The sequence below is a fragment of the Schistocerca nitens genome, chromosome 10 (assembly GCF_023898315.1).
Source record: "Schistocerca nitens isolate TAMUIC-IGC-003100 chromosome 10, iqSchNite1.1, whole genome shotgun sequence".
Taxonomy (NCBI): Eukaryota; Metazoa; Arthropoda; class Insecta; order Orthoptera; family Acrididae; genus Schistocerca; species Schistocerca nitens.
This window is the reverse complement of record NC_064623.1, coordinates 129,443,307-129,469,518: the sequence shown is the minus strand read 5'-3', so window position 1 is coordinate 129,469,518 and position 26,212 is coordinate 129,443,307. Positions and strand designations below refer to the sequence as shown.

At 42.6% G+C, this 26,212-nt stretch overlaps 1 protein-coding gene across 1 annotated transcript in view; it reads right to left on the bottom strand.

The window, feature by feature from the left end:
- LOC126210343 (esterase FE4-like) overlaps positions 1–26,212 on the bottom strand; it is a 127,542-nt gene that overhangs the window by 51,378 nt on the left and 49,952 nt on the right. The window contains exons 5-7 of the mRNA XM_049939558.1: positions 15,025–15,224; positions 14,756–14,927; positions 6,248–6,420 (exon numbers count right to left, since the gene is read on the bottom strand). Coding sequence (XP_049795515.1) covers positions 6,248–6,420; positions 14,756–14,927; positions 15,025–15,224 — 545 coding nt within the window. The remainder of the gene's footprint in view (positions 1–6,247; positions 6,421–14,755; positions 14,928–15,024; positions 15,225–26,212) is intronic.

Sequence of the window (26,212 nt, the reverse complement as noted above, 5' to 3'; positions counted from 1 at the left end):
CAGCGCTGATAACACACTGAAATATCGCTTTAAATATTCAACGTGGAACTTGGTGTTGTTATGAAACCATGCGACAGTAGAACTGGAACCAGAACGTGACCTTTTTTTTGAAGACATGCGATAGCAGAACTCTCAACTCGACCGTCACATTCATTGAGACTTTTGTGGTGTCACCGCCAGACACCACACTTGCTAGGTGGTAGCTTAAATCGGCCGCGGTCCATTAGTACATGTCGGACCCGCGTGTCGCCACTGTCAGTGATCGCAGACCGAGCGCCACCACACGGAGGTCTAGAGATACTCCCTAGCACTCGCCCCAGTTGTACAGACGACTTTGCTAGCGATGGTTCACTGACTACATACGCTCACATTTGCCGGGACGACAGTTTAGCATAGCCTTCAGCTAAGTCAATTGCTACGACCTAGCAAGGCGCCATTTATCCTTTGCTATGTATCTAATGAAGCATGTACAGTAACAAGACCAATGTTCACCAATTGTGGATTAAAGTTAAGTATTCCAGCAGCTACGTACTTTTCTTTATAGCATTCATTACGTATCCTGTTTCAGACCTCACGCCAGCCTGCGTGATTTAAACGCGTGCCTTTCGGTTACCCGTCACTGTGGATTGGCTGTCTTGCCAGTCCAAAACAATTTTCATAGAGAAATATCTTCCAGATTTACGACTTTTCCGTTGGCTTTTCCAAAACAAAAAAAAGGAAAATATCAAATCGGTGGAGCCATTCTCAAGTTATGATCTTTCACAAACGCGGCAATTGATTTTTGCACAGTTATGGTGACTTTATTCCTTAAGGACGTTCATATATGAGCTAACGTTGGCTTGAGCTGGTAATGAAAGTTAGAGTGCAAGAGGTACTTGACGTTCATATTTCGTAACACATAGCTCCATCTTACACTTGGCCACATAGGCTGCCACACTCTTGTATACATTACGATTCACCGTCATTGTCTGTTCCCAATCTTATTACTTCTGTCTGAATAGTACTGAAAAAATACAGGTTCCCGTGGAAGGAAAATCCCCTCTGTTACGCGCACTACTCCATAATCTTTTTCTACATCGGGAACGCTTCTGCGCAACCAACTCGTTAGTGCTACACCTCCTATAATAAACGGTAATGTTCTTCATGGACTTGTTTGCAGCACTGAAGCAATCATCGACTGTGACTCAGTACTCACTCCTAGTTCAGCAATCTTTTCTCTGTTATTATCCGTTATATTTCACTACTATTAACGCCGTATCAAAACTGTTTTCCATGGCGCAGTTACTGTATTTCTTGCTAAGCATTATTGTTGGTATTATTATTGTCTCATTGAGATACTGTGAGGAGCACGTGCTAATTACAGTACTTCGCTTCCTGTCCTTTCTCTACTTTTCCCTCCAGTGTATTCTACACCCTCATCTACATCTTTAATCTGCAAGCCACCTTACGGTGTGTAGCGGAGGGTGTGAACCACTGTCATTGCCCTAACCCTGATCCAGCCGCGGACGGTTCGTGAGATGAACGATTGCTGGTAAGCCCCGGTGTAAGCTGGGATTCTTCTTTAGGTTCACGTTCATCGTCTTTGCTCGGAATATACGAGCACTAGATGCGTATGATAAGTAATACCATACATTTTTTTTCTGATAGCAGGCTGGTTTTGTTCTAGACTCCGAAACATCATTTATATCTCACTCTTCTGGCTACGAAACCTAGGATACTCTCCGTTCAATTCGTCGGCACTACGTCTTATTACTGGTAGGGAGCCCGCCCCGATAGCCGTGAGGTCTAACGCACTGCTTTCCGGGCGGGAAGGAGTGCCGGTCCCCGGCACGAATCCGCCCGGCAGATTAGTGTCGAGGTCAGGTGTGCCGGCCAGTCTGTGGATGGTTTCCAAGGCGGTTTTCCATCTGCCTCGGCGAATACGGGCTGGTTCTCCTTATTCCGCCTTGGTTACACTATGTCGGCGATTGCTGCGCAAACAGTAGCCCCACGTACTCGTTCACGATAATTGCTCTACCACGCAAACATTGGGGTTACACTCATCTGGTGTGAGACGTTCCCTGGGCAGGGTGGGCGGGGGGGGGGGGGGGACGGAGGGGGGGTGTCGACTGGGGACCGAACTGCTCAATAACCCTGGGTTCGGTGTGGGGTGGCGGGAATAAGAGGGGTGGGTGGACTGCTGTGTCCTGTTGTGGGGTTGTGAACCACTGAGGGCTACAGCGGGGACGAAGCCTCTCTGTCGTTTCTAGGTCCCCTGTTCAATACAATACAATACTGGTAGGGCTTATATGCTTGCAGTGTATTACTCTAGCGGTCGACGTTGTGGCCAGTTACTTGCTGGATCAATAACCTCCCCATCATCTACGGAGCGCAGCTTTCATTGCACCAAACAGATGGAGAAGAAGGGAGATCCTGGCTGTAGGGTGAATGAGGAAGACCAGTGCAGTGGAGTTTTGTGACCATCTCTCGGGGGGACAGACTTGTGCGAGGCCCCGCGTTGTCATGGAGCGGGAGAAGTTCGTTTGCATTTTCTGGCGACGAACACGCTAAAGTAGTTTGTACAGTTTCCTGAGCGTAGCACAATACACATGTTGATCGTTGCACCACGAGGGAGGGCCTCAAACAGAGTAACCCCTACAGAGTCCCAGAATGCCGTCACGATGATTTTACTCACTGAGGCTGTGCCTTTGAACATTTTCTTCGAAGGAGAGGTGGTGAGGCACCATATCACGAACTACCGTTTCTTACCGGTTCGATGTGATGAACCCGTTTCATCGACTGTCAATATGTACAATGTTCCAGTCTTCTGCCAAAAGATACCCAGTGACAGCTGTCTGGTTGTAGCTCACGTCTGTTACAGATGCATTTTGAAGGTCACATATAGAATCGACACCTACCGGAAGTTTAAAAAGTCTGAAGCAAGAATTTTTCACCATTTTCCATTGTTAATTCCGTATTTCTCCAAACGAGACTGGCTGAAAGAATGTGTGGTGTCACCGCCAGACACCACACTTGATAGGTGGTAGCCTTTAAATCGGCCGCGGTCTGCTGGTATACGACGGACCCGCGTGTCGCCAAGGTTAGTGATTGCAGACCGAGTGCCGCCACACGGCAGGTCTAGAGAGACGTCCTAGCACTCGCCCCAGTTTTACAGCCGACTTTGCTAGCGAAGCTACACTGACAAATGCGCTCTCATTTGCCGAGACGATAGCATAGCCTTCAGCTACGTCATTTGCTACGATCTAGCAAGGCGCCATTACCATTTTATATTGAGATTATAAATCATGTATCAACAAGAGCGATGTTCTCCAATTATGGATTAAAGTTAAGTATTACATCAACTACATACTTTATTTGCTACTATACATTCCCTTAACTGTTCCAGACCTCACGCCAGTCTGCGTGAGCTTTAACGCGTGCATTTCGGCCTCCTCTAGCAACACGGTGTTGGCTCTTCTGCCAACACATCAGAATGTGTTGCATTACTTATTGAATGGCGGTCGTATATCTGCAGCACCTGAGGGTATATAATGGTAACGTTTCAAATCAATGCACTAGACGATGAAATACTGTCGTATGAGACATCCGTTAAGAGCAGGATGCAAAGTACACATTCGTCATGGAATGAGGCGATTACACGTGAGATAGCACTCCGTCTTCAGGCCATCGGGGCCATCCGACTGCCGTCTCATCCTCAGTTGAGGATGCGGTCAGCCCACCGCTCTCCCGGTCGTTATGAAGGTTTTCTTTGACCGGAGCCGCTACTATTCGGTCGCGTAGCTCCTCAATTGCCATCACGAGGCTGAGCGCACCCCGAAAAATGGCAACAGCGCATGGCAGCTGGATGGTCACCCATCCAAGTGCCGGCCACGCCCGAGAGCGCTTAATTTCGGTGATCTCACGGGAATGGGTGTAGCCACTGTGGCAACGCCGTTGCCACCTGTGAGACAGGTTACCTATAATCTTAGTCTGCCATCTGCGTCACTGTGATTAGTTTCGTTTGGTCGTTCCACACTAAATCATTCCGTCTGCACATTCGCTGTGTATCGTGGATGGGATTGCTACCAGTGACTGTTATGCAATCGCTTACTCATACAATAATGGATGTGTCTGCCTCGTTATGGATTAATACGGTACATCTGTTTACGTTGGAGGTCAACAGTCGGTTCCTGGACTAGGCGTGGATCTTCTGTACGTCTTCTTGTAATTCACTACAAATTTTCTAGCATTGCAACTTCATTGTATAAGTCATCCGAATATCTCCAATGCTCGTATTTCCTTCAGTAAGTAACACGGCGAGTCTGTGCCTACCGCCTTCTGCAAGTCAGAGAGGAGGCGTCAACCTGGGTACAGGTGGACGAACGGAGTGAGCTTCGTACCACGCGATCGTCGTTGATTCCTGCAAACTAGATTACGCATTCAGAGTGACGTCAACGATATAGGCCTACAGTTGCGTGTGGCCGTTCCACGACCTTCCGTGAAAACAAGAGTGAGCTGCGCATTTATGTAGTCACTCCCCTTCTTCTCCTTGCTCGAACACGTTGACAGATGTGTAGGTGGTGCGCATATGTCCTGGTTAGTGAGCCATTTATCGACTCGTGGTACACCTTGTGTTTGGATTGCATTGGTTTTCCTTGTCTTCCCCTGACATGTTTGTTTGATACGTTGTCTGTCATTAAGTGGCTGCTTGGTTGTCTTTTCCCTCTGCGTTTTTACTTCCGGGCAACTGCTATGGAGGAAGTGAGATCTTTGACTGGTTGTAACCTCGTGTGGTGACGCGGAAGTAGGGGCGTTGCGGGCAGAGTGTGTGGTGGACTCGGGAGAGTGTGTGTGGCTCTCCAGCGCGAAGCAGGCGTGGTCGGTTGTACCGAGTCCCCACGTGTTGTATGTCGGTTGTGTGTAACGAGCGGGTCGCGTTGACGGAAGATTCCCCGCGTGTTGGTTGTATACAGAATCGCCCCACGAGTAGTTGTAGTTCATTTCGCCTTGGTGGGACGTTAACAAGCTTCTTTAAATCCTCCGTTTCAACACTGGGGTTTAAAAGGAGACACCTAACATGAAGGAGCGGTCACTACCCGTCAACGTTGCAGAGAAGACGTGAACTCCGGTGACAGAGCGTGTTGTCGCGTGACCGTGGCGTGTTGGGTACGCTGGCGACGCGTGCGCGGTCGGATGTGTGGATCCTTGCCATCGGAGGTCGTGTACTGCCTGTTCGAGCATAATTGCAAGTTAAGTTCGTGGAATGTTTAATCATTAAGTAATAATTTTGAGTAACCAGCGTCTCTCCTGCCTTGTGGCCTCCAGCGACCGGGTTACCTGTCCCTGGCACCGGTATAATTGAAGACAGTGATCTTTCCTCCTCCTCTCGTTACTGTCCGATGGGAGGTGTAGTTTTGGTAGTTTAATTGTTTCGCTATTATGTCGTGAGTTATGAGTAAATTCATGCTTCTTGTTGGTTGATCATGTGGTCGCTCATTCAGGACTGTGTGGTGTAATGTTTCCTTGCACGAGGTTAGCTCTAATTCTGTCAGCAAGTTAAGCCATCTTATTACAAGTTTTCGCTGGCTAAGAGTCGGTGCAGTGACCAGCCTGACAGTGGCAATTGTGTTTACGGGCGTATGTAAATTGATCAGTATTCTGTCTAGCCTGAGCATCCCTGAGTGGGTGATTTGTGGCCGCCTTACACGGGTCCGTCATGTGTGTTACGTTCCGATGATATTCCAGGACACTTTTGTTTAAATTTTCTTTAAATTCCTCCAAGTTTGTAAATTCCTTTTATTGCCATTAATCGTGTGTTTGCTGAGACCTGTTTAATTTTTTTTTAATGGCGGTGTTGGTAGTTTCACTACTTCACCGTACTTTATTAACAAAGTTCTGTTTTACTTGGGTAGCCTGTTTACTAATGTTATTTAAATTTTTTAAATTGTTGTATTGCTATACATTACTTTGATTGCCATAAGGGGTGTGTTTTAAGAGGTTGTTTATTGCCGTACTGCTAGCTTCTGTGTGTTTTTTTTTAAATTTTAAATTGTTGTATTGCTATAAATTACTTGATTGCCGTTAGCGGCGTGTTTAAAAGGCTGTTTATTGCCGTACTGCTAGTTTCTGTAAGATACGAATAAAACATTTGTGAAAGTCGCAACTCGACAGTAAACTACTAGAAATTTAGCCCAGTTTCCCAACTTGTGGTGTGGCTTTTAGTAACCGTAACTACTGTGTGTGTCAGGTAGTTGATGAGGTTACTCACTGTGAAGAGCTCCACTTGCGTGTCGGGTCCGATGTCGCGGTCTCCAAAGTAGAAGCACTGAATCTCCTCTGCCACGTCGTCCCTGTCCGCTTCAGGGCAGCGCAGGTTGGTGGGGATCAGCAGCCGGGGGTTCGCAGCGTAGCTGGATTCGCGGACCGTGTCAGGCACGACCTCTGTACGCAGAAACGCATGTTAATCGGAGCAGAAACAACACTTACTCGTCAGACAGAAGGGAATTTTTCAGTACTGCCGATAGACGTACAGCGGGTGGAGAAAAATATGAAAATACAAAAACAAGACACATTACCGTTTCTAGTAAGGTATGGCCACTCCAAAAATTTTGAAACCACTTATAAACTGTTCTAATCAAAGGTTCAGAGCCACGGTAATGTTTATCAAGCTTCTCTTTATTCTCCTGAGGCGTTTTGCCTTTCATAAAGTAATGTTTAACCACCACACGAAATTCTTTTTCGTCAATTTTTTGACAGTCACTCGACTTCCTTGATTCACACGAATGCCAAACACAAAGAAATAGACCAATATGGCTGAAACTTGGTGTGCGTTCTTTTCAAAGATGCTACTAACTACACGTGACTTTGCACGGACTTTTCAAACGCCCCTCGTAGTTATATTCTTTCTTCATTGTGCTTACAGTGTCGGACCATACTGCCTAGAAGAAAACTGTACTTACAGAGGAAATGTGTGTTGACATCCCCGAGCAAGGACGTAACCAAACGGGGGTTCAAGGGGTCCAGACCCCCTATCACCTAAATGAAATTACACACGATCTAGTTGGTATGTAGAGAAATTAAAACATATTTTAACTTTTAATCACATGACGGAAAAGAGATACACACTATCGACAGTCAGCAAGGGCATCGACAGATTTAAACTATCCGTGTATCGATAACACTATCGACTATCGCCCATGCCCATCCCTACTTTAGCTTAGACCAACTACTCTACATTGTTGGCCTTATCTGAGCTTAGTTGTTGTTTTGTTGATCAGTTCATTTCTTATTTGCAGTTGAATTTAATGAACCACCGTTCACTGTTTTTGTGCTGAGCGCTGTTGTGACAGTTTCTAATTATTGATACGTTTGTAACAAGAACGAAGAGGAAAATCTCAACTAGCGTCATGGTATGTTAAAAATACAGGGTTATTACAAATGACTGAAGCGATTTCACAGCTCTACAATTACTTTATTATTTGAGATATTTTCACAATGCTTTGCACACACATACAAAAACTCAAAAAGTTTTTTTAGGCATTCACAAATGTTCGATATGTGCCCCTTTAGTGATTCGGCAGACATCAAGCCGATAATCAAGTTCCTCCCACACTCGGCACAGCATGTCCCCATCAATGAGTTCGAAAGCATCGTTGATGCGAGCTCGCAGTTCTGGCACGTTTCTTGGTAGAGGAGGTTTAAACACTGAATCTTTCACATAACCCCACAGAAAGAAATCGCATGGGGTTAAGTCGGGAGAGCGTGGAGGCCATGACATGAATTGCTGATCATGATCTCCACCACGACCGATCCATCGGTTTTCCAATCTCCTGTTTAAGAAATGCCGAACATGATGGAAGTGCGGTGGAGCACCCTCCTGTTGAAAGATGAAGTCGGCGCTGTCGGTCTCCAGTTGTGGCATGAGCCAATTTTCCAGCATGTCCAGATACACGTGTCCTGTAACATTTTTTTCGCAGAAGAAAAAGGGGCCGTAAACTTTAAACCGTGAGATTGCACAAAACACTTTAACTTTTGGTGAATTGCGAATTTGCTGCACGAATGCGTGAGGATTCTCTACCGCCCAGAATCGCACATTGTGTCTGTTCACTTCACCATTAAGAAAAAATGTTGCTTCATCACTGAAAACAAGTTTCGCACTGAACGCATCCTCTTCCATGAGCTGTTGCAACCGCGCCGAAAATTCAAAGCGTTTGACTTTGTCATCGGGTGTCAGGGCTTGTAGCAATTGTAAACGGTAAGGCTTCTGCTTTGGCCTTTTCCGTAAGATTTTCCAAACCGTCGGCTGTGGTACGTTTAGCTTACCTGCTTGCTTTATTCCTCGACTTCCGCGGGCTACGCGTGAAACTTGCCCGCACGCGTTCAACCGTTTCTTCGCTCACTGCGGGACGACCCGTTGATTTCCCCTTACAGAGGCATCCAGAAGCTTTAAACTGCGCATACCATCGCCGAATGGAGTTAGCAGTTGGTGGATCTTTGTTGAACTTCGTCCTGAAGTGTCGTTGCACTGTTATGACTGACTGATGTGAGTGCATTTCAAGCACGACATACGCTTTCTCGGCTCCTGTCGCCATTTTGTCTCACTGCGCTATCGAGCGCTCTGGCGGCAGAAACCTGAAGTGCGGCTTCAGCCGAACAAAACTTTATGAGTTTTTCTACGTATCTGTAGTGTGTCGTGACCATATGTCAATGAATGGAGCTACAGTGAATTTATGAAATTGCTACAATCATTTGTAATAGCCCTGTATGTACATACTACTATAAAAGCCTAATTACCTATCTACATCAGTTTGATGTTAGCAATGGAATCATTATTTGGAAGCTGACAGAATTTTAGGGTTGCAACATTTCACAACGCAAATATGATTAAGAATTACATTATACTACAGGGTGTTACAAAAAGGTACGGCCAAACTTTCAGGAAACATTCCTAACACACAAAGAAGGAAAATATGTTATGTGGACATGTGTCCGGAAACGCTTACTTTCCATGTTAGAGCTCATTTTATTACTTCTCTTCAAATCACATTAATCATGCAATGGAAACACACAGCAACAGAACGTACCGGCGTGACTTCACTTTGTTACAGGAAATGTTCAAAATGTCCTCCGTTAGCGAGGATACATGCATCCACCCCCCGTCGCATGGAATCCCTGATGCGCTGATGCAGCCCTGGAGAATGGCGTATTGTATCACAGCCGTCCACAATACGAGCACGAAGAGTCTCTACATTTGGTACCGGGGTTGCGTAGACAAGAGCTTTCAAATGCCCCCATAAATGAAAGTCAAGAGGGTTGAGGTCAGGAGAGCGTGGAGGCCACGGAATTGGTCCGCCTCTACCAATCCATCGGTTACCGAATCTGTTGTTGAGAAGCGTACGAACACTTCGACTGAAAAGTGCAGGAGCTCCATCGCGCATGAACCACCTGTTGTGTCGTACTTGTGAAGGCACATGTTCTAGCAGCACAGGTAGAGTATCCCGTATGAAATCATGGTGGGGAATCGAAGAAGTACAGTACATATTGACGAAACTAAAATGAGCTCTAACATGGAAACTAAGCGTTTCCGGACACATGTCCACATAACATCATTTCTTTATTTGTGTGTGAGAAATGTTTCCTGAAAGATTGGCCATACCTTTTTGTAACACTCTGTATAACCAGCGCACAAAAATACATTCGGATTTGCCATTGTCGCCGAAATTCGTACTGACCAACAAAAAATTGTTCAATATTATACCATTAGTAGCCCAAATGGCAAAATTTTTCTCAGTCTGATCATCTATACAGTATTCAATTATGAAAACCACATACGGAGCGATGTTCAGGGGTTTGTGGATAATGGAAGAGGTATGTCATGGCAGCACAGCCTATAGCGCATTCTAAAACATTTTTTCAGCGGGTGATTTGAATTCGTCCCCCACCCTGCCCTCACCCCCTCCGTCCCAGCCTCACTTCTGTCAAAAATCTATTTACGTTCTTGTAATACTATAACAACTGAAGATAGCAATTATATGCACAAATAAATCTTAAAATTTACATGCATTTGTGCACTGTCAAATGACCACACAAGCAAAATTAAAAAATCCATCTTTTGTTCTGATGCATTTTATTTTTCAAAGCAAAATACAACAACCACTGTTTCCAAATTCGCGCCGATTGGGGTAGCTCTATGCGTTGAGCTGCTAACCTACAAATCCCTGGATTCAGAAAGCAAGGTGGTACGAATCCATCTTCTGGCAACCTTGAAAATGGTTTCATGTAGTTTCCCAGTATTGGACACAGCCAGTTTCTTACTTTCCTGACACATTCTAATTTCCCTAAAGATGCAGCCTCTGTTCTTAAATCAGATTAGTTGCATCGAAGGCGGGCCAAAGATTTCTTAACTCCCTGCACTAAAAGCTATAAGATGAATAAATAATAATCTATGTTCTCCACATTTAGGCTCATACGTAAGTCTGCCAGGACATTCTTTAACTCAGAAAATGATCCTTCTACATTGCAAGAAGTAGACAGTGGAAAACTGTAGTGTTTAATAATTCCAGATTCCTTCGCATTTTCACCACAGAAATTATTTCGGCTTCTATGTGGAACAAATATCTCTTAATTACAACAGCTCTGGCTGCTTCTTAGTGGTTTGGCAAAATACAGCAGTCCTAAGTAACGAGAGTATGTATATGCGTGGAGGAAACTCTGGGATCATTGTCCATTTGGAAAATTTGTCCATTTGTGGAAAATTTCAGATTAAATGACAAAATCCTGGCTACACTTTGTCCCGAGGCTGTCTAAAAAGTGACATCGTGAGACCTACTGTTCTCCTTGTGTGCTATTTAAAACTGCGGTTCTCAATGGAAACAGTTAACTGACCAAACTGGCACTGTGTCTTTTGCAGCAGTTCTCGGAGAACCACACTGGGACGCAAAGTTTCCAGGAAATGATGTTTCCCACCGACCAGCTTCACTGCGCAGCCGTATATCTGCAGGTAAAAGCGCTCAAACTCTGACGAAAGACCCATCTTGGTGACCATTAGCACATTTCAATTAAATAAGTTATCGATTCGCAAAAATCAAGGGAAATGGCATTTTGGCTGCAGGGTTTGTCCCAGAACATTCGAGAAAAATTTTTTCCAAACGAAAAGAAAGACTAGAGCGATGCAGGTTCGATGGTGGACGGTCTTGGCTAACAAATGCAATTGGGCTCAGTCGCATCTGAGTGGTGACGCAGTGAGAAGAGCGTTTCACCTGTTGTGTGTTTTGGTAACCCATCGAGATTCGAGATGCAGCGATTAATCGAGCAGAGAAATTTTGCGCCAAATTAAAAAAGAGTTCTCTGAGACGGTGGACCTGATTTGAGAAGCCATCAGGGAGGTAGCCATGTCCCAACCGAGAGTTGGTGAGTGGCATAGCGTGGCCTGAAACGGCTCAGAAAATGCTGATGACAACCAGCGCTTTGAGCATGTGTCAATGAACCAAATGCACGAGAACTGGGAGAAAGTGCGAAAAGTTTGAACAGCGATCTACGCCTGAATATATGAATGAGTATACGTGATGATTTAAATTTGTCAGAATGTTATCGCGATTTGAGGGATGAGAAAGGTGTGTGGAAAGATGGCCCCAGAAAGTAGTGACTGACGAACATAAGGAAATGCTCGTGCTGAAGTGTTTCGAGTTGTTTGAATGCAATGAAAGTGACCTTACTTTTTGGACATTACAAATCCAAATCTAAAAGACAAAGCAGCGAGCAGTTACAAAAAATTCGTCTCACCCAAAGAGGGCCAACATGACAAAATCCTATGCTAAGAGAATGTTAATCGTCTTTTTCCTTTTACTGCAAAGGAGTGATTCACAGTGAATTTGCGCATCGACAACCAATTATTGGCCAGTTTTACAGTAAAGTTCTCACTCGATTGCGAGATAGGGCGAAAAGTGTAAGGGAAGACGACGCGAACAACTCGATTTTGCATTGCAACAACACATTGGTGCAGACTACCTTCCTTGTGCAAGTATTTCTCACTATAAATGGTGTGGCAACGCTGCCTCATGCACTGCTCAGCCCTTACTTGGCATAACCGCCACTTTTCTTTTTGCTTCTTAGTACAAAGAGAAGCTCGAAAGGACATCTTCACAGGCCGTTGCAGACAGTAAAAGGGCTTCGACACACTGCCTTAAGAATGTTCCCAACTACAACTTCCATAATGCCTAAGTGGTCTGGATGAGGCAGTGGCAATGTTGCGTGGATGCAGAAGGAACGTAAACTCCTGTTCAGAAGAAAAACACACCACCCTTGAACGACTACAGATAGGACATTCATATTTTAGTATGTGTATATTAGTGTGTTCTGGAGAAATGATCAGCATTTGAACCATGTCGGTGAATGGGTTTATGGAAAACAGCAGTATTGAGGCGCAACACCACCTACCAGTAAAATGAGCCTGCGGCTCTTGTTGTCGCTATGAACCGAAAGTAATGGATCATCGTTACTTACGCAGACATGCAGGTTGCCTTGCAGACGTATGCACAAATCACACTGTCAAATCAGTGACTTTAAAAGAGGGTGCATTATTGGCATGAATGAATGTGATGCATCCATCTGGGAAATTGCTGCTCATGTGGGATGAAGTGTTTCGACAGTGCAACAGGTGCGTGTAGAATGGGTCACGCAAGGCTGTAGAACACGATGAGGTGGGTCAGGTCGCATCACCCAGATCAAACCTCCACCCCTGTCCCACTGCGAAGATTGACGCCTCATCCTAATGGCATTCCAGAACACATCTGCGTTGTCATAGGCTCTAGCGCAACAGTGGGACAGTGTAACACATCATAAACTGTCACAGATGGCTTGGGACACGTCTATGTTGTCCACTTCTCTTCCTACCTTTGACGAATGTGCATAAACATGCTAGACGGCAGTGGCTTATGGCACGATGACATTGGAGACAGAAATAAACCAATACACGTTCTGTTTGTTTCAAAATAATGGCCATATTTTGGTTCGCCACAGACAAGTAGGGTGGTATCACAGTGACTGCATTCATACAAGACATACAGCTCCATCTCAAAGCCTTGTGGTGTGGTGTGATATTGGGTACAAGCACAAATCACAATTGGTGTTTGTCCAGGGCATTATGACCAGTGAGACCTACGTGAATGACTTCCTGCTGCTCATAGCCATACCCTTTCTGCACAACACCCTGACGTCATTTTTCAGCATGACATGTTGCTGGACGACATGTACCTTCTTGGTGTCACAGTATGTCAGCCTTTTGGCCTGGCCTCCCAGATCACCAGACTTGTCGCCATTCGAAAAAGTGTGGGATATGCAGAAACGACAGGTGCAGCGTTGTGACCCAGTGCTAACCGACCCAGATGAACTTTGGAACCAGGTGAATTCAGCACGGACGCTTATAGCACAGTATGCCACTCCCACCTTATACGTGTTGACGCCATCATGGATGGAACAAGTTATCAGGGCCAATGGCGGACTCTGTGCCTACCAGGCGGCAGGACAATTTCTGCAGAACATACTGATGTATATGTCCTGTGAATATGAGCGTCCTATCTCTAGTTGTTCAAGGTGTTCTGATTTTTCTGAACATGAGTGTAGTTCGAAGAATTGTAAGGCTCCGTACATTGGAAAGGAATAAATCTCTTGAAAATAATTATTCTTGAAACTCTTGGGACAGTCCCTCTATTTATCACCTCTTGGCCCTGATTCAAACTGGATACTGGTATTCAAATTTGTTAGTCATTAAAGTATATGAATTACTTAACATTATTACTTTCTTTCATCTAAGCAATTATAAATTTGTATTTTTTAATTGTAATAACATCAAGGTATGGAATTACAGTACTACATTTGTACATTGCGAGCAATCGGCTGGTGGTAGGTTAGAATATAACAGAACAAACGCTAAGGTAAAAATGTAGGTTACCACACAGAAATCTTTATAGGGGTCAAATAGTGGAACTGCATCATTCTTATTTTTATTTTTGCTAGAGATTTCCAGGGCAATTCTAATACAAAAAAAGTCTTACAGCTTATCACATATCTGGGAACATATTCCTTATGCTTCAACCTTTGTTAAAAGAGTTTCAGCTTCGATGCACAAGTTAAAATTCTCTCTAAAAAATGGCTCTAAGCACTATGTGATTTAACATCTGAGGCCATCAGTCTCCTGGAACTTAGAAATACTCAAACCTACCTAAGGACATCACAAACATCCATGCCCGAGTCAGGATTCGAACCTGCGACAGTAGCAGTCACGCGGTTCCGGACTGAAGCGCCTAGAACCACTCAGCCACATCGGCCGGCCCCACGTTTCTACAGCAATAGATGTAGGAGATGTACTTTCATGAAATGAGGTGAATGTTTATGAAAAACGATGTAAATTCATCACGTTGCACCACAGCCAAGCCGGCCGGTGTGGTCGAGCGGTTCTAGGCGCTTCAGTCTGGAACGGCGCTAGTGCGACGGTCGCAGGTTCGAATCCTGCCTCAGGTATGGATGTGTGTGATGTCCTTGGGTTAGTTAGGTTTAAGTAGTTCTAAGTTCTAGGGGACTGTTGGCCTCAGATGTTAAGTCCCATAGTGCTCAGAGCCATTTGAACCATTTTTTGAACCACAGCCAATGCAGTACTTTTCTCACAGAATGAGAACTCAACTGTAAGAGATAGACATGTTTGGTTCTGGTTGGTTTACTGATGCACAGAGCGGCATTAATCTGGCTCAGTAGGTGGTGGGTCACCACTCCAGGCACTGACCTGCAGCAAAGACGGAGCCCTCATTGGTGCAGACACCCGTGATCAGGGGCACATGCTGGAAGTCCCCAGAGCGCAGCAGCTGCGTGGGGTCCCGCGGGAAGAAGGCCCCGCCCTCAGCATCAGCTGGTTCCACTGTGCCCACGAACGGGAACAACACACCGCGGGCCTTATCCTATAACGATAGATATGTCTCAGGCAATGTAAGTGTCCCAAATGTCTCAAAACCTCCATCTCTGGAGAAAGTAATTCGTGATCAGAGAAGGACATACCTCTTCAGTGCGGCCGAACATGGCGTTCTCAACGAGCAGCTGCGGCGGCTGTTTCCTCAGGAAGTTCACCAGCTGCTTGGCGTCGCCTGTCTTGAGGCCCAGGTGGGCGCCAAGCGCGAACGAGCGAGCCCGTATGCGGTCAGAGCACACACCGTCCCCCACAGCCACACCACTGTGCGCAATGGCCCTCCGAAAAAGGCCTGCCGGAATGGATAACACACAAAACTGCACCTTATGATTATACTACTTCTCAACACTGGACTCGCATTCGGGAGGACGATGGTTCAATCCCACGTCCGGCCATCCTGATTTAGGTATTCCGTGATTTCCCTAAATCGATCCAGGGATGGTTCCTTTGAAAGGGCACAGCCGAATTCCTTCCCCGACCTTCCCTAATCCGATGATACCGATGACCTCGTAGTTTGGTCTCTTCCCCCAAAACAACCAACCAACTACTTCTCATAAGCTCTACGTCAGCATGTGTGTCCATACTCTAAAGTGATAGCCGGCTGGAGTGGCCGTGCAGTTCTAGGTGCTACAGTCTGGAACCGCGAGACCGCTGCGATCGCAGGTTCGAATCCTGCCTCGGGTATAGATGTGTGTGATGTCCTTAGGTTAGTTAGGTGTAAGTAGTTCTAAGTCCTAGGGGACTGGACCTCTGAAGTTGACTCCCATAGTGCTCAGAGCCATTTGAACCATCTAAAGTGATGATGTTTCCTATTGTTCCAGTTAGAGTGTAGAAAGAATAACTGCTTGAATTTCTGTCTGCACACTGTAATTAGTCATATGTGAGCGATATGTATGGAGTTGTAGTGCATTTCTAAGAGGGTCACTCCAAAAGAAATGCACACTGTTTTTGTAAAAATACAGTTTTCATTCTGAATGTGTGAAAGTTTTACAGTGTGTAGATACATCCTTCCCGCTTGTTTTCAAACTTAGTTCAACCTGTTCCCGTGAGTGGCACCCTCACAGCATGTCTTCAAGATGGCTGCTACACTTGACGTTCGTCAGAAGCAACGTGCTGTCAATGAATTCCTGTGCTGTGAAAACGAGACAGTGGGAAACATCCACAAGAGGTTGAACAACGTGTATGGAGATGCTGCTGTCGATTGCAGTGTAGTTAGTCCGCGGGCAAGCAGGGTACGTGATGAAAGCCGGCACGGCAATATTGAGGATTTTCCTCGCAGTGGCAGACCTCGTAATGCACCCACTCCAGACAATGTGCAGAGAGTTAACGAATTGGTGACTGCTTACAGACGCATCACAGTGAACGAATTGTCACACTACGTTGGGATAGGGGAAGGAAGTGTTTGCAGATTACTGAAAGCGTTGGCGTTAATAAAGGTATGTGACCGGTGGGTTCCCAGGATGTTGACAGTGGCTCACAAAGAAACAAGAAAAACGGTATGCAGTGAACTTTTGGAACAGTACGAGAATGGGGGAGATGAATTTCTTGGAAGAATTGTGACAGGTGATGAAACATGGCTCCATCATTTTTCACCAGGGACGAAGAGGCAATCAATGCAGTGGCATCATGCAAATTCACCCAAGGAAAAAAAAAAATTCAAAACGACACCTTCCGCTGGAAAAGTTATGGCTACGGTGTTTTTCGATTCCGAAAGACTCTTGTTTGTGAGCATCGTGCCAAGTGGAACCACCATAAATACTTATGCATATGTGATGACACTGAAGAAACCTCAAGCTCGACTGAGTCATGTTCGACCACATCGGCAAAAGCAGGATGTTTTGCTGTTACACGACAATGCACGGCCACATGTCAGTCAAAAAACCATGGAAGCGATCACAAAACTCGGATGGACAACACTGAAACACTCCCACCTTACAGTCCTGACTTGGTTCCATGTGACTATCATCTCTTTGCGAAACTGAAAGACTCTCTTCGTGGAACAAGATTTGAAGATGATCACTCCCTTGTGCACGCTGCCAAACAGTGGCTCCAACAGGTTGGCCCAGAATTTTACTGTGCGGGTATACAGGAGCTGATCCAAGATGGCGTAAGGATTTGAGAGTGATGGAAGTTATGTGAAGAAATGAAAATATTATTCCTAAAGGATGTATCTACACACTGTAAAACTCTCAAACATGTGGAATAAAAGATGGAATTAAAAAACAATAGTGTGCATTTCTTTTGGAGTGACCCTCGTAGATTCATCAATTAAAGCTGGTTCTTGAAAAGTGGGCTATCACAGGATAGTTTGTATCAATTATCAAGCATCTGCCAGTTCACTTTTTTCAGCATCTCCGTGTCACTATCCTATTTGTTAAGCAAACCTGTGCTGCTCTTCTTTGTATGCGTTGAACATCCTGTGTTAGTCCTAATTCACATAGGTCCAACGTAGTTCAGAACTATTCTAGGATGGGTTTTGTAAGAAATCTACTTTGTAGACACCTTGAATTTCCCTGGTATTCTACCCATGAACTGAATTCTGCCACATTCTTTGCAGTATCTACAACTCAGCCAATGTGATCATTCCATTTCATATCTGCAAAATCATTACATCCTGATATTTGTATGATTTGACTGATTACAAGTGCACAGAACTCCTCCAAAACTTAACGCAATTCTGCAGTCCAAGTTTAACGCAGTAGGATTAATAATTTGAAGTAGTGCAGACAAGGCCCATATGTTGCTGGAATACTGGGACAACAGAAGTGTTCACTGGCTGACTATATCACAGAGTAAACACAAGAAATTAGACCGCCTAAAACAAGACTAGCAATGGGCAAAGTGAATATACAACTGCCCAGTACAGAGCCGTATATCGAGACAGCACTACTTCAACCCAGAATATCACTGTCACTTATATATGTAGCTGAGTGGTCAACGCGACGGAATGTCAATCCTAAGGACCCGGGTTCGATTCCCGACTGAGTCGGAGATTTTCTCCGCTCAGGGACTGGGTGTTGTGTTGTTCTAATCATCATTATTTCAACCCCATCGACGCGGAAGTCGCCGAAGTGGCGTCAAATTGAAAGAATTGCACCTGGCGAATGGTCTACCTGACAGGAGGCCCTAGCCACACGACGTTTACATTTACTTATACATCGCATAATATTGACTGATACACATCCTGCTACAAAATTAAAGAGAATCATAGAACACAACCAAATTCTATGTCAAACACTACCAAGACAATTTCTCTCTCTCTCAGTGTGTATGCGTGCAGGGACCGACACCAAAGGTGGGATTCACTTGCATACATCTAATCTAGTCTTCTCCGTACCACAATAATGATTGCCTCAGGAAGACTAGAAGCAGATCTTAATTATCTATTCAGGAGATGATAGATCTTCAGCTGATTATTGTATGCATTGCTAAATAAAAGTATACTAATAAATTTGATTCTGATGTATTAATCACATGAACAAATAATTGGTAGACTGAAGCTAGGTGTACCAACTACAATTGTTCAACTTAATTGTTTAACTAATACAGTTTATTGTGCTTCAGTTTACATAGTAATTCACAATTCTGTGATAAGCTACTACGTGATTAAGTGAACTGAAATTAACTCAAACCGTGTATATAATGGTTTCTGAACTAAATATATAAAATAAATAAGCAAAACAGCTATTATACGCAGGAACTGCTCACAGCGAAAATCAATTGAAGTTCACACTAAGAGAACTAAATATGAGTCTAACTGACACACAATGCAAATGGATTGAAGTTCAGACTCAAGGCAACAAATTAACAGCGAAAATCAACTTCACACACAAAAATGTTAATTCTGATAAAGTACTGGCAGAAATAAAACAAAGTACTGACTACTGCAGAAAAACTCCGTCCCCGATAAACTCACAAAATATTTCAAAGTGTCGTGACCGACGAAAAAAGTTTATATCATCAAACTCATTCATGTTTGGATCACTACTCAGACGAGCACAGATCTTTTCGATCTTATTCCAACTGTGAGTACAAGATGACCATCGCCTTTTCAAGGCCTTGGACCTCCCTCCATTGAAACACCTTGTATCTATGTCACTTATCGACTTTCTACTTTCACCAGCCTGATGACTACTTTTTATACATAAATGATAACCAAAATGCGATTTCGGCACTAATGCACGTTAAAGATAATTGATACCTTACACTTTAGTCTATGTGCAGTAGTTCACCCAAAACTTAAAATCAACAAATGCATTAAAAAAGAAAACTATCTACATATCAACGAACTATATGGAAAAACTGTCTGATAAAATAAACGCCCTACTAAAAATCACAAACGTGAAATTAGCCTTCATAAGTCAATAATTTTAGCACAAAACTACGTTCGGGAAAAGCTACACTCCCAAAACAGTAATCCCTGGTACTTAAAAACTTAGCTGCAATAACTGCACAAAATTTTGGGATCAATTCTAGTGTCCTACTCCACTCGTCGGCTTTGAGCAACGACGTCATACCTGAGGCAGAGACGCTACATAGAGGCAATCTTCGAAAGCAACAGTATTCGTAAACAAACGAAGGTAGCATACGACAAAATTACAGTCACAGTTCACGTGGTTAGTTCCTTAGCCACAGATTATGTAGAAAAGAAGTGAAGGTACCGAAAATAAATAAGGGAAGTACACATGTCTGCAATAAATTATTATAGTGATTTATGCGAATAAGGAAAAGACAGAGAACTTTTAAATCCACTGTATGGCGCATGATGAAGTCATAATATTGTGAAATAGCGTTAATTTTCAGTAATTATTATTAAATCTAACGGAACTAGTACAAAAGCTACGAAAATTCACAAAAAGTAAGGTCTAACAAATATTAGAATATAGGTCAATTCTAGTTACCGATTCCAACTTTTCCATGGTTCAGCAAGTTTTACCAGCAGGTGTCTACACTGAAATGTAATAGGATTTCTGTATTTCTAATTACTTCCTGAACTTCTGCAGAAAATGGTTCATATTGGAATCGGTAGCTTGAACTGACCTATATAAGTTGATTCTAGTTACCGATTCCAATCGTTTCACCGTTCGTTATTTAGACCGTTTGAACGAAAAGTGTGTGCACTGAAGTTGCATGGGGGCTTAATTATAAAGATTAATGAATCAATGCAATAATATTAGTAGCTGTGTGATCGGTTACGAAGTCTCGTAACCGGTTGGCCCTGACTAGAATTAGCACGCAATCTGACTGCATAAAATAAAAATAAAGAATGACAAGGAATTTCCATTAACACAATTGATTAATTAAGTCCCGTGCAACTATAAAAGCTAAAAAACAACAAAGCACAAGTGTAACTGTTCTGTGTGTGGTAGTGTGACTCAACGTACATGTATCTGGCTCGGTTCTTTCTCAATACGACAAAATATTTTAAATACCATTTACAATGAATTAATTGAAAAACCAGAAATACTATAATTCCACATAGAAACCAGAATTACAAGTCTAATAAATGAACACATGCCAGATGCTTTGTTGACTGTACCTGTGAGCAAGAGGCATTGTCATTAAAGAAAACTGTAATACCTTTTTACCTCATTATATATTGAAAATTTTCCATTACACCACCATCATAAATCAAAAGCCCATCCTTTCTCAAATACACTGTGACAATTGCAACTTCTTCCATCTATACATTACACCAACCGAACAGCATCTACTCTCTCGCCCAACAGAACAACAACTGCCCTCGACATCCTCTGAACTACTACTGCACCAGTGGAGGAGGCGGAATAATAATCTGGCGCTGTGACTCAGTGTAGCCACCTTTCAAAGTGTTACAGGATTTCTACATTTGGCATTGCTCTCTTCTTTACTGCGAAAAAGAGAAAAATTTGGAACCTGTATCTAGGATATTTGTTACTTTAGCGTGGTAGTTCTGAGATCAATAAGAAATATAGAAATCCTGCAAAAACGTAGACCACAGACTGCAAAAATGTCCAAAATTATGAACTATCGAATAGCTGAAATTGGTAACTAGAACTGACCTCTTATATACGTCAATTATAGTTATGGATTAGAAAAATTCTATAGTTCATTACTTAGATCGTTTTTCCAGCAAGCGTGTGATAACAGGATTTCTGAACTTTTAATTGCTCTCTGGACTACTACAAGAAAGTTACTAATATTGGAATCAGCTACAGGAATTGAACTATGCAGAAGGTTCAATCTAGATACCGATTCAAATTTTTGTTATTTCAGCGCAGTATTTTTAGAGAGCAATTACAAATGTAGAAATGCTATTACACTTCACTTTATACAGTTCTTTCAAATATAATTTACATATGAATCATGGAATGGTTGGAATCGGTGACTGAAATTTACCTATATAGGTTAATTCTAGTTATCGATTCCAATATTCGTAATTTTTGTGGTTTTTCGTTAGTAGTAAATAACTGCGGGAAATGTGATTGTAACTTTATCACATGCATTCGTTTGTTTACGAGTATACTCCGTAGCTTTCATAGATCGCCTATACGTAGCATCTTTGCCAAAACCTGATGAGTGGAATCGGACACTAGAAATTATCTGCGTGTTCGTTGTTGTCAGTTTCGTGTTTTTCATTTTTGATGTGTTTAAAGAAGGTAGATTGGTTGTTTCCACGCAGTCATAATTATGTCGAAACGAATTGAAGATAATGAAAATAATTAAGAACAAGAATTATTCTCGTAATTTATGAGAGTAGCACAGAGAACCTTTAAACTGCATTACAGTAAAGCGCATGGTGAAGTCATACTATTATAAAATAGCGTTAATTTTATTATTAATTATTTAATTTAACGGGAGAAGTGCGGGGGGAAACTAAACTATAACAGAAAAACGGAATAATGAAATGAATGACAACAAATACGAAATAGTAGTATGAAATGTGAAGAAACTGACACACTGAATTCTAAAAGAAAAGCCAGATCACATCTAACGAAAAGTCACAAAAATGTATGAATAGTGGAATAATTAGATCCAACCTGTATAGGCAAATTCCAGTAACCGATTCCTACCGTTCCATGATTCATAAATAAATTATTTTTGCAGGTGTTTTATACACTGAAACGTAATAGCATTTCTACACTTGTAATTTCTCTCTAAAACTACTGCGGTGAAATAACGAAAACTGGAATGGGTAACTAGAATTGAAGTTCTGTATAGGTCATTTCTAGTTGCGGATTCCAATATTAGTAACTTTCTCTAGTTCAGAGAGCAATTACAAGTGCAGAAATCCTATTAGCCTACATTTTAGTGCACACACCTGCTGAAAAAACGATCTAATTAAGAACAATCGAACGGCTGTAATTGGTAACTAGAGATGACCTACATAGGAGGTCAATTCTAGCTACCGATTCCAACTACTCGATGGTTCATAATTTTGGAAATTCTTGCAGTTAATCAGTGAATTAGGTTTTCGTCGGATTTCTAGATTTGTTATTCGTCTCAGAACTACAACGGGAAAGTAGCCAATATTATAGGTACAGATCTCAAACTTTTCTCTTTCACATAGCAGTGAAGAGAGTATTACCAAATGGAGAAATCATGTAACACTTCAGTGCACACACTTGTTGTTAAAACCGCCTAAATAAAGAGCCGCGGAATGGTTGAAATCGGTAATTAGAATTAACCTATATAGCTCAGTTCTAGTTACCAACTCTAATATTAGTCATTTTTCCGCAGAAGTTCAGAGAGCAATTACAAATGCAGAAATCTTATTACACTTCAGTGAACACACCTGCTGAAAAAACGAACTCAATAATTACCGTGGAATGGCTGGAATCGATATACAGTATTTACTTATCTAGCTTAATTCTACTTATCGATTCAAATGTTTGTTAGACTAAATAATGACCGTGGAATGGCTGGAATCAGTAAAGAGTATTTAATTATCTAGCTTAATTCTGGTTATCGATTCAAATGTTTGTTAGACCATCCTTTTGGTGAATTTTCGTTACTTGTGTACTAGTCCCGTTATATTCAATAATTATTATTAAAAATTAACGTTATTTCGCAGTATCATGCTCTACACACTAATGGATTGAGAGTTTCTCTGTGTTTTTCTTTCTCGCATAAATTACGATAATTTATTTAAGACATGTATACTTCCCTTTTTCTGTTCCTGTTTGTTTTCGTTACCTTGAGTTCTTTTCGATATAATTTGTGTCTAAGAAACTGACCACGTGAACTGTGATTGCAATTTTATCGTATGTTAAATTCCTTTGTTTACGAATATGAACAGTAGCTTTCAAAGATTGCCTCCATGTAGCGTCTCTGCTTTAGGTATGACGTCATTACTCAACTCGACGAGTGGAAGCGGACACTGGAATGGACCCGAATTACAAACACGACCTAAAAATAAATACCTGAGAGTGAACAACTAGCCGTCAAAGCTTAATTTCTACAACTGTCAAGGGACTGTCAGAATAATAAATAACTTTTATAATATACGTGCAAGATCTGATCATCGAACATCTTTAAAACATTACTGAAAAAATATTACATCCAAAAACTACAATTTGCTCAAAGATGACATATATCCATCTACGGCATCTGAAAGTGAGTACAACATAAAAAAATAAAAGACACATTATAAATTATATTTTATGTAAAATATAAATAAATGCAACTGTTTGCAGATGTACTGATGGAGGTGATGAAACCGAAAAAAAGCTTATTTAGGAAAATAAATATTGAGCAGCATATTATCTACTCATTCTCTCCATGAAGTGTAGCAGTTGCGTATTAGGTGGCCTATGTATATAATTATAGCTTTGCGTAAGATTATTAAACCTGTCTCCACTCAAGCCAGTCAGAATAATTCCACTACTGATCTTCTTGCCGGTGTCTGGCATAAGCTAGGTAATGATGGTGCAACGGCTTATCTAAAATTATCTACGAAATTATATCTTAGTTTCATACACCATGTGGAAAGGTCTGTGAGCGATGATAAATACGTATGTCGATGGGCTAAAGTCATCCAATAAAACAGTGAGTTATATAGAACAGAAACACAAAGAAACAGCTGTAAGTAGGCTACTTAGGTTTTTATGTTGGTAACGCCACGTAGCGCTCTATATTAAAATCACTGTGCTGAGTACAGTCTGTGGCTGATTTGAATTGTTGGAATATTGCTATTGTAGTGTTGGAACAGCGCATAGCGTTGCGCAGTTGGAGGCGAGCCGCCAGCATTGGTGGATGTGGGGAGAGAAAGGGCAGAATTTTGAGTGCGGACGATCTGGACGTGTGTCCATCAGAAACAGTAAATTTCTAATATTGGATATCATGAACTGATATGTATATGATGACTTTGGAGCATTGTTAAGGTAAATACATTGTTTGTTCTCTATCAAAATCTTTCATTTGCTAACTATGCCTATCAGTAGTTAGTGCCTCCAATAGTTTGAATCTTTTATTCAGCTGACAGTAGTGGCGCTCGCTGTATTGCAGTAGTTCGAGTAACGAAGATTTTTGTGAGGTAAGTGATTCATGAAAGGTATAGGTTATTGTTAGTCAGGGCCATACTTTTGTAGGGATTTTTGAAAGTCAGATTGAGTTGCGCAAAAAATATTGTGTGTCAGTTTAGTGTTGATCAGAATAGGTAAAGAGCGAAATGTCTGAGTACGTTCAGTTCTGCTCAGCTGTTTGAAAATCAAATAATGTAAGAGGTTTATCAGCACAGACATTCATAAATTTTTCTAAGGGGACGTTTTCAGAAAATTAGAACAGGACCGTGTAATGCAGGCTGCTTACTGATATCCAGAAACCATCGATCTACACGATTTACGGCTACACACTAGAAAGTACATGGATTTCATTAAATGAAAACTGACACGACATACCTTTGATAACTGGTGGTCTATATTTGGAAACTATTAACGTATAAAAGCAGTAACACTGACAATATTGTCTAAGTTAGTAAGCCCTACTTTCCGAATGCTACAAGATTTCGCCAATAGCTGCTCAACAATGTCTCTACGAGATTTAATTTCTCTACTAATACGTCTATATTCCTCCAGATCCAATCGTCATCCTTCCGAAATTCATCTTTGTCCTTCTTTGTCTCCCTACGCGCACATAGCAAACATCAGATCCCTTGATTCTCATACTCTCGCAGTCGTAATCCCCACACTCCGCGTACAACTGCCGCGTGCTGTGTTCACTGTATATTTCGTCTTAGTGACCGATATGTAACACAGATAAATCTACACTGGTGTCCAAAATTAAAGCAACAAACCGCTATTTTCTCGTCCTGTGTCTAATCGGCGATATAATAATCTTGTCCTGTGTCTAATTCGCTATGTACTGCGCTCTGTAGTCAGATTCAGCACAGACTGACCCCTATCCTTTTTTAATTGACTGTGCTATCAAGTTTCACCAGCCGTCAACTAATTTCCAAACATACTCTTGATAGCAGCAAGCGAACTTCCAACCAACTTCCCCGTTTCCAAGATGCTCACCACAGGTGCAGGGTCATAAACATCTGCTCTTTGTTAAAGGCGGTTACGTCACTGCATTTGCGGATTTGTCGATCGTGTCATCACCATGACGATTCGCCATTTGTCGCTATTCTGTTTACATACTTTCCTTTCCATGTCATATGTCGACAACACCACCTGGCGCAAATGAATCTTGCAGTTGGCAGTACTTGTAATGTTTTGGCTCATCAAATGGCTCTGAGCACTATGGGACTTAACTACTGAGGTCATCAGTCCCCTAGAACTTAGAACTACTTAAACCTAACTAACCTAAGGACATCACACACATCCATACCCGAGGCAGGATTCGAACCTGCGACCGTAGCGGTCACGCGGTTCCAGACTGTAGCGCCTAGAAACGCACGGCCACTCCGGCCGGCTTTTGGCTCATCAATGGATTGTGTTGGTGCATAAGTTCATAGCGTTTTTGGATAACTTTAATAAACGCAACAGATACTCATAGCAGTACTTTAGCCGTCAATGACATATTCTCCTTTACTCTTCAGTCTACCAACGCTGGGGTAACTTTTCAATTCCGCGACTATAGAAATCGTGTGGTTAGGAGGCGCAGAAATCATAGTGCCACGTTCGGAGGACATTTGCATCCGGAAAGAAAGTTCCTTCAAGGTTGTTCGACAGAGCGAAAATGTGAAAATCTGATGGCATACCAGGTGAATAAGGCGAGTGCGGAATGACTTCCCGACCCACCTCCTGCATGGTGTTTTTTGTCTATCTAGCAGAATGCTGGCGGGCGTTGTCGTGCAGT